The sequence below is a fragment of the Parasteatoda tepidariorum genome, chromosome 6 (genome assembly GCF_043381705.1).
Source record: "Parasteatoda tepidariorum isolate YZ-2023 chromosome 6, CAS_Ptep_4.0, whole genome shotgun sequence".
Taxonomy (NCBI): Eukaryota; Metazoa; Arthropoda; class Arachnida; order Araneae; family Theridiidae; genus Parasteatoda; species Parasteatoda tepidariorum.
The window spans coordinates 50894427-50904362 of NC_092209.1; the positions used below are offsets into that span (position 1 = coordinate 50894427).

Consider the following 9936-nt stretch of genomic DNA (forward strand, 5'->3'; position numbering starts at 1 on the left):
AATAAATTTCTTTGCACCGTTGGTATGTTGAATTTTACAGAAACGAAGAAATTAGGTTTTTAATAACTAGAAAAGTATTTTAAACCCAAATAGATTTTTTGCAAAAATTGTCCGCCAAAAATGACACCTAATATATTTTAGTTCGCGGGCCACAAAAAAAGGCTTCGCGGGCCGGATGCGGCCCCCGGGCGGCCAGTTGGAAACCCCTGCTATAAAGTAACGAATTTGTCATTATCCTGGCTTATGAATGCCAGGACATTGAAGTGTTACCAGAATTTTTTTAACTGCTAATACTGTAAGGAGGGAAAGCAAATATTAACCTAATACCAAGTTTATGTATGATTGTAATATGCTTGGATGTGATCAAAGTTATTTATTTATTTAATGATTGATTATTATACACAATTTTATTCTGTACATATCAGCAACAAAAGTTTTATTTGATTATTTCTACAGTGAATAAAAATAATTAATTTAAGTAATTTATAGTCCATCTAACATAAAGGCTTAAGTTGGGTTACTTACTATTAACTTGAAATAACTGTTTTTTAAACTTCTAAGCTAATGTCATTTTCCTGGCATTCAAGATGTGGTGAATTTCTTTTTTATTTTTCTCTCGAGCAAATGTCAATAAACTACACTGCTATCTGTAAGATATTAATAAGTGTAACTGAAGAAGTGTACAAAAAAACTTTTAGATTATTTTGAAGACTTTAAATTTGAAGAAATTTTTTGGTCCAATTGTCATGTTTCTAAAAAATCACCCATATATTCGTTTTGAGGAATTGTGATCGTAATTTTTTTGATAAGCATTAAAATCGGAAATGCGTCAGTTATGAAAACTTAATAGATGAATTAAATTGCAATATTTCTTTTTTTTTCTTTTCAAATGTCTAATTTAAGCAGCTGCAAATTAGAGATGAGAAGGGAAATTCAAGTTTCCAATTCATCTGTTCTGTAGTAGATAAAAATAAAAATCTCCAAGTAGCTCCTAATATTAGAAAATATCAGAAAACCGATAAAATCTAATGTTATCTTGTACAACTTATAATATTAGAAAGATACAAGAGGTCGCTGTTTGCTCTGCATTATATAATATTACACTGGTGTGCAAAACTTAAGCAACGAGTGGTTTTTCGGCCACAGCTCCCCCACAAAGTATAAGATAGCCATGAAATTGCTACAGATGAGAGTCGTTTTAGTGCTACAACGATTCTCAACGTCAGTTGATCTGGAGAGAGGTTGGAGCCGTTTTCATCCCAATAACATCGCGGAAAGAGATCGTTACGGTGGTCCTGCAGTTGTCGTCTGAGGTGGCATTATGTTGAACGGGCGGACTGAGCTTCAGATCTTCGACTGAGGTTCTGTAACTGGAGACCGCCACTGCAATGAGGTAATCCTACCCCATGTATGTTTGTTCCGAGGGGCCATTGGACCAGAATTCATTTTTATGGATGACAATGCCCGGCCACACCGTACTGCTAATGTTCAAGAGCTACTGGAAAGTGAAGATATCACACGAATGGATTGGCCAGCTTACTCTCCAGATCTAAATCCCATAGAGCATGTGTGGGATGCATTAGGGAGACGTCTTGCGACACGACAGTATCCTCCTGGTAACACCCATCAGCTAAAAGATGCGTTAAAGGAGGAAAGGAGACGTTTACCCCAAGAACTCCTGGATAATCTGGTGCTTAGCATGGAGAGACGATGCCAAGCAACAATTACAGTAAGGGGAGGGCATATCCCATACTAGGGAACATCTGCCAGCTGTGCTTACGCTTCTTCAGGCAATCATGTGTAACGCCACTATATGTCAAATAAAGCCGTTTTTTGTTCCATACCCTACTATAAGCTTTATATTCATTTCTGCGCCATTATTCTTTTACCATCGTTTAAGTACAAAATAATGTACATCATATTCAAATTTCATGTCAATCGGATGATTTCTTGTAGAGTTATGACAAAAAACGCACTTGTTGCTTAAGTTTTGCACACCAGTGTAGGTTCTATGCAAACTGTAGAGTATCTACCACTAAAAAATTACAATTCACTACTATATAAGACATGTTAACTCGACTCTATGTCGGGGTACCTTTTCATAGATGAAGGTTGACATAGACAGGGTTAGTCCTACGTCATCAACGACGTCACTAGCCTTCTTCCTTCCAAACTTAGTTTTGAACGGAGTAAACAATATGGCGTTTTTCACGTAGTTAAAAGTCGACCAACTAAATCTTTGAATATATTAATATAGAGTCGAATTTAATCACTGAAATGGCAAGAAAAAGTGTAATTAAGCTCTTCCATATCGTAAAGTTTTTCTCTGATGAACCTAAATTGATTGAAAGAGGAGAGAATGCTGTAGAAGCTAACTTTTTGTATATATGATTGGGAGAATTTGTATTTAATACTTACCATATAAATTCTATTTATAATCTGGAAATCGGAAATTTGTGAATTTTATTATTTGGAAAATGTTATTTCTAATTTATGTTTAATTTTTCTTAAAATATGTATATTATATTAAATCTATTTTTTTTGTAATATTGAGACAACTTATTAATTGTAAATAATTATGAAAATTTTAAAACAAATTAAAAAGTTATGTGAGAAGCATGAACAAAGTCACATAAATTAGTGAAAATTATAAAGCATTTAAGATACACGTTTTTGAAATAGCTCGAATTAAAAAGTTTGAGAGTTGACAGGTCTTAAAACATATTTACAACCAATTAAACTGTAGGTATTAGTATTATGAAATTAAAAATAAATTTGAATAATGGTGACTTGAATGTTACGTTCAACAAAAGCCAAAGCACTGTAACAAATAAAATATTACTATGAAGGTAATTTAAAAAATTTTGATTTATACTGTCAAATGCAAATTTTATTCCATAAAAAGTGATAACAGTAACATTTGCCAAATATAAAAGCTGTATAACTAAATATGTATACATACATTAATTAAAAAAGAGTTAAGTTTCTAAATAAAAAAAATTCTGAAAAATTTGAATTATATTTATTTTAAATGTATGTGAAATTAATATAATTAAATAAGTCAAATTTAAACACCTATGTGAATACATAGATTAATAAATATGAATGTTAAATAAAAGTTTATGTATGGGATAAGTATGTTTTAAAGAATTCTAAAAATATTCATGTTGCAGTTTTTTATCGAATAAAATAGGAATCTGAGATTTTAAGATAAATTGATGATAAATCAGCATATTGATGGCTCCCTATCTTGTCGTCTAAACAAAATATAGAACTTGAAATTAAAACAAAAATATAGGAAAATTTAAAGCTCTTTAATGCTTTTCTTTAATTAAAAATCTTAATTAAATAAAATAAATTCTTAAATTTGCTTTAATTTAGCTATTCTATATATTAAAATTTTGGAAACTAAACATGGTATTGACCCTTTTAACATAACACTACACTGCACTATCATAACACTACACATTAACATAGCACTACACTAGTTACGTTAAGAAATAATCTAATATTAATTATCCAATAATAAGGTATCTTAATTTTCTCAAAAAATTAATGCATAAAACTACTGTTAAAAACTAATTAATGATGATGTTGACAAATATAAACAAGAAAAAATCTCAAGTCAAAATAAATCTGAGTTTAAACTAAAACTCTGTGCAGATTTAACCATATGTATACGTATTAAATAAGTTAGTTACATAATTTATTCCTATTTAGTAGTTAAAAACTAAAGCTTATGAGAATTAGCAGCAATAATCAGAAAATCTTAAGCAAACAAAGTTTACAATAACTACAAATTTAATCATCAGACATAATTAAATAAACAGACTTTAGTACTGATAAATGCAATCTAATTATAGATTAAAAATTAATTTCAGAACGTTGTAAAAAAATGCATGCCTTTCCATAACTAAAGAAAAATATTAGATATGGTCAAGAATATGTAACAAATTCTAAATAAGATAAGACATTATTATAAACATGAAACAAGAGTTAAAAATATTGACGCTCATAGCATTTAATGCACTTAACTCGTAAAATCCTTGCCGTCTTAAATTCGCATAGGAAATGCCATTTAAATGGTTCGTTCGGAAAAATGTTTGGAACGAGTTTGAAAGGAGGCGGGGTTTGACATCATGAAATACGTCATCACTGTCCCAGTCTATTGTCTATAACTACTCTCCTCACATTAGTGACCTTCGGTTCGGACGTGATGTGAACACGCCTACGTTGGCAGAAACGCCCACTTCGATATGAACACACCTGTCTTGACAGTAACACCCACTTCGACGGCTGGTCCACATTGAACAGTTGACTTGCTACCTGTGACTGCGACATTGTCCACCTTCTCACACTGTTGCTACTCATCACTCTGTCTCGTCTCGATCACGCACAACGTCAGCTTGCATTCTTGCATACACTCGACTGCTAACGGCAACACAGGAGTGACTGCGATCGTGAAGTTAATACACCTCTCACATTCAGTACTTAAAAAGTACGGTGATCTTAATACAGCTCTCTCGGCTTCTCACAAAACAGCAATGAATCAACTAGTGGTATCCATTCATCGAATTCTATCACAGATATAATTCTGGTGGGGAGTACTGTAGGGTAGTGGCTCCCAATCCGCGGACCGATGACGGGTCCGGTTTGCCACAAACTTATTCCCCCCAAAACGAAGAAAAGGCATTGTAAGGAGTTTTTCAAAGGAACACCTGCTATTTGTGAAGGTACTGCTAAACGGTAGTAAATTCGGCCTAGACAGAGCCCCTGTTAATGTATACAGTGAAACCAGTTAAGTTGTCCACCTCTGTGAATTGATCACCTGTCTAAGTAAATCATAATGAATACATTTTAAACTATTGCAAACAATTAAATTTCTGTATGTTGATCACCTGTCTAAGTTAATCTTATAAAACGAATTCTAAACTAGTGCAAGCAAAACTCTTTCTGCATTAAGTATATTAGTTGTCTGAGTAGGTCTTTAAATTTTTTCTCCTTTAGTAAGTAATTTCCATACATTCGTAGGTTTCACTATTATAACAAAATTTGAAACAGAATAATAACTAACTCTAAATGTATACAATGAAACCAGTTAAGTTGACCACCTCTGTGAATTGATCACCTGTCTAAGCAAATCATAATAAATACGACTCTATATACGATTCTTTCTATATACGATTATTAGTTGTCTAAATGGATCACTCAATAAATTTTTCTCTCACTAAGTGGTCAACATAATAGGTTTTACTGTAATTACATAATTTGAAACAGAATAGAACTGAAATTTTAAGTCCCTAAGGAGAATATTTCAGAAAAAAAGTTAAAAACTAATTAAAATTTAAAAAAAGCTAAAGATAAAGAAAAATAAAAAGCAAGATAATAAAAACTTTCAACGTAAAAAAAATTATATTAAAACATTTAAACAAGTTATTAGCTAATGATGTAGCTAATTAAGTATTGAAAAAATTAGAATAGTATAATACAGCCTTAAAAAAATTAAAAATATAATTACAGTCATTCATTTTTAGCTTTTAAAAAGTGATTAAATATACCAGATGGGGAATAAGTATTTTATGGATCCATTTTACAAAAAGTTCACTATGATATAAAACAATTTGCTAACTGTAAAATTGTTCAACTGAAAGAAAAACGTTTCGGAACAAAAAGGAGGAATAATACTGATTCGAAAATTCGTTCTGGAATCGGTATAAAAATAAACATCTTCTAAGAATCTTTAGAAGTAAACACCATCACATCCGATCCGAAAACATCATCAGTGGATCGTTTAATTCTTGTTGCTGTAGTAACCAGATAGCCATTAGAAATGCGAGAAATACTTATAAATACTGCTTCCAAAACCAATTTTTTATAGTGTGTTTGCTCAGTTGGTACTTATGTCATTTTGAATATGTGGCGCAGTTTATTAAATTATTTTGAAGTATTATGCTTTACAAAAAATTGCTTGAATTGTTTCTTTATGAAAGTAGAGCTGCAGTGGCTAGAATAATAATTTAAAGGGTCATTCTTGCTGCATATAAAAAATTCAGGAATGAGAATTTGAAGATGAAACTGAGCACTTTGCGATGCTCGCCACTCTCACCAGTCTTACCGCCAGCTTTGCGATTTAAGATCTTAACGTAAAAGCAAACTTTGAGATCCTAGTGATATATATTCTGTCCTTCAGAGGAAGAACAGTCACCTACCCATCTTCTTCACTAGCTAGCTTGGTCGCAGGACGACCCATAATGTTTAATTTAGTTTATGTTATATTGATATTTGTGTTTATGAAATAAATATGTTTTAAGAGAAACCCGCATTTCGTACTCTCTTCAACTTGATTGGATAGTTTTTAGCTCGCATCTGCGGTTTTTTCACATGCAGTGAGGATGATCCCTAATACTAACCCTGGAAAACTGTCCCGCAGTGGACTGATCGTTAAGACACGGTTCCCAGCAGATCACCGAAGTCAAGCATCACTGGCTGCGGTCAGTGTGTGGGTGGGTGACCACTTGGATCAGTCTGCGTAGGGACCGAGGGTGTGCGGTATTGGTCCTCGTTAAACTGTGCCACCGTAAAGTGCTCAACTTCGCGTGCAGGTCGTCGGGGCTACCGAAGCGGGGCTGCAGAGGATCAAAATTGTGATGGCATGTCTTCGGATCATCCTCAGGGATGTTTCCCAGACCGTCACCAACAGCTCTAGTGCGACGTTAATGAACAACATCAACAATGGAAAACTTGATATTCACCCCCGCCTCCCAGTGTTGCAGGTTTCCATCTAAATATCTCATCTATGGTTTCCACAGGGGAGTATATAATTTTGGTAGTTTTAGTATAGAAAGGAAGCGGCACTTCTGACTGAATTTCTCTGAAATTATTTAAGAACGCTATCAAGGCCATTCTATCGCACTCCAAAGCTGTGGAACAGCCATGGGAACAGGCGAAGCACAATGCATACTTCGGAAAGGCTGACAAGAGATTAAACGATTTTTTTTTCTCTCTCTCTCTCTCTCTCTTTTTTTTTTTTTTTTTTTTTTTTTTTTTNCCTAGTTCTTTTTTTTTTTTTTTTTTTTTTATGCGGATAAAATTTCCCTTGTGTATGAGATTTTGAGGCAGTGAGAGCGGGTTTTACGATTACAACCAAACTTTGTGCTTAATAAATGATAGTGCTATTACGTTTAAGTGCAATGATGTCAAAAACTACCCTTTGCTGCTATAGAAACCTCTTTCGTTAAAATAAACTATTCTTTTTTTGTGTGTGTAGTTTTCCACTCCATTATGGGAAGATGCTGGTTGGTGATTTCCTATAGAATAACTCTAAATAATGTGAAGTCCTAGCGACTGAATTCAAAATCATATAAAATAATAATAACTATAATAATGACAATAATAATAATAAAACAATTTGTTTTCTATATGTATCACAGAATTCTATATGTATCATATGAATTTCTATATGTATCACAGAATTCTTCAGAAAATTCAAACATTTCTATAAAAAAAAAACTTTTTTTTTAATTGTAGTATTATTAAAAAATTAGAAATACTTTTATTGAAACAATTTTAATGACACAATGAAACAATTTTAATGTTGACGGAAATCGCAGAAAATGAAAACGGTTGATAATGTATCACCAAGAGATGCAATGAAGAGATCCAAAGAAATTTTTTGAAGTTATACTTCTTATGCCAGCGTTTCTCAACCTTTCAGTATTCGCGGCCCAGTTTTCAATCATAATTTTCATCGCGCCCCCCACTTGCAGTAAAATGTATGCAACAATAATGTATATTGAGTATTCTGAATTCTGTCTTTAAATTATTGTAACTAACTAACAAAACAAAAGTAAAGTAAAAATCAGCAACAATTGAGATTGTAGAAACTATGTTTGGAGTTAATCTTTCAAAACAATTACAGTCCATACCTCTTTCAAATGATACTGTTGCTCGTCGAATAGGTGATACAGCTGAAAATGTAGTGTCAGCTTTTCTCGATGTTGCGTGACAAAATGTTTTCAATAAACTTTGAAGCAAGAGATATTAATAAAGATGCTCATTTCATTGCCTATGTTTGATTTTGTGATAATATGTCAGTAGTAGAACTACTTTTCTGCAAATCAATAGAACTCAAAACAACAGCGCTAGCATTATTTGCTATTTTAAATGATGTTATGAATGATGCAAACACAGAATGCAAAAATTGCATCGGAATATGCACTGGAATATGCATCGGAATATGCTTGTTCAATATCCGGAAGGTTCGAAAGTATACAAGCACTAGTAAAACAAAAATCGCCTCAATGCGTCTGGACACATTGCATGATCCACAGAGAAGCTTTGGGTTCGAAAGAAATACGTCCTGGTTTAAATATTGTATTAACTGCGGTTGTAACCATTTCAAATTATATAAAAATGAGAACCCTGAGATCGAGAATCTTTTCTGCTCTTTGTAATGACATGGGTTCAGTACATTCAGAGTTACTATTTAAATGTGAGGCAAGATGTTTATCACGTGAGAAATTTTTGCAACGTGCTCATGAATTAAGAGAAGAAATCGTCATTTTCTTAGAAGATAACAGACCGGAAACCGGGAATTTACACTATTGTTTATTTGTGATGAAATTGAGATACTTGGTCGTCATATTCGAGAAATTAAATAACTTGAATCTTAAACTCCAAGGAGCAAATACACATATGTTGGATACGAGTGATGAAGTTAATGCTTTTTGTAGAAAATTAGAATTGTGGGGCAGAAATTTAAAGCAAAAAAACCTAACAATGTTTGCAAATGTGGATAATTGTACTAAAACTTATAAGGCTGAAGAAGAATATATGAAAGTTACGTTTGTAACCATTGAAAATCATTTAGCCATGCTGGCAAAGAATTTTAAAAAGTATTTTCCTGCTCATGACAAACTGCTAGCAAGTTACGAGTGGGTTAGGAATCCATTTCATAAGACTCCCGAAGGACTCTCAATTGATGAGGAAGAAAAATTCATAGACTTCACGACAAGTGGCGAAACTGAAATGCAATTTAGTAATAAATCACTATTTGAATTTTGGCAGGAGGAGGATTTTTCTGCACTGAAACAAAGGGCATTTCGCATTCTATTACCGTTTTCAATATCCTACCTTTGTGAAACTGGATTTTCTGCTGTGGCTTCTTTGAAGACAAAATATAGATCACGGCTAAATATAGAAACAGGACTGAGAGTGGCTATTTCTAATATTAAGCCTCACCTCAAAAAACTTTGCTCTGCAGGACAGACCCAAGGAAGTCACTAAAAATTATTAATTTTTTTTAAAAATTTAGTATGTTTGATTAAGTAAGGTGGGTAAGCCAAAGGTGGCCAGTGCTCCTAACGTAGCCCCCCCCCAAAATAAAATGAAATTTATTTTGAATCATAAGATGTCCCTTCTGCATTGTAAATCTTGTATCTGAGGTGCACGAGGCTGAATTGGAAGATATTTCCTTGAATGGCCTCCATTGTATGAAGTGATTTAATTATTTGCAGTTGTCGTTCTAATTTCCAGGTGAGAAGATAATGTGTTTAAATTCTTAGAACTTTGAGTTATAATATGTTTTCTGAAAGTTTATTTCTTTTTCTTTAACCACATTACTTTAATTCGAATTAATCTATCAGATTAATAGTTTTATGTCGTGCAAATGGTAAGAGAGACCTTATGTATGTTCCCAAGTGGCGCGACACTCGGGCCACCTTCGGAAGCAAACGTGAAATCTATAAAAGAGTTAATTATAAATCATTACGTAGCATATTATTTCTCAAAAAGGAATGCTTGAATTAAATGCCAATTGATTTATTTCATTTTAAGCAAATGTGGAACTTTGGTATTTTTTAAATTTTTATAATATTTTGACGTTCTCTGCACTTTAGTAGACTTTGCGATATTTTGTTTCAAGTTTTTTGTTTTGTT

At 32.8% G+C, this 9936-nt stretch overlaps 2 protein-coding genes across 2 annotated transcripts in view; one reads left to right on the forward strand and one right to left on the reverse strand.

The window, feature by feature from the left end:
• Positions 1-5834, reverse strand: part of LOC107443945 (peptidyl-prolyl cis-trans isomerase FKBP4) — a 57006-nt gene extending 51172 nt beyond the window's left edge. The window contains exon 1 of the mRNA XM_071182357.1: positions 5559-5834. The gene's annotated coding sequence lies outside the window, so the exon portion shown is untranslated. The remainder of the gene's footprint in view (positions 1-5558) is intronic.
• Positions 5835-8178: 2344 nt separating this feature from the next.
• On the forward strand, positions 8179-9285 carry LOC139425819 (zinc finger BED domain-containing protein 5-like). Its single transcript, XM_071181787.1, has one exon. It carries the CDS (start codon positions 8179-8181, stop codon positions 9283-9285), a length of 1107 nt encoding a protein of 368 aa, XP_071037888.1.
• Positions 9286-9936: the final 651 nt, after the last annotated feature.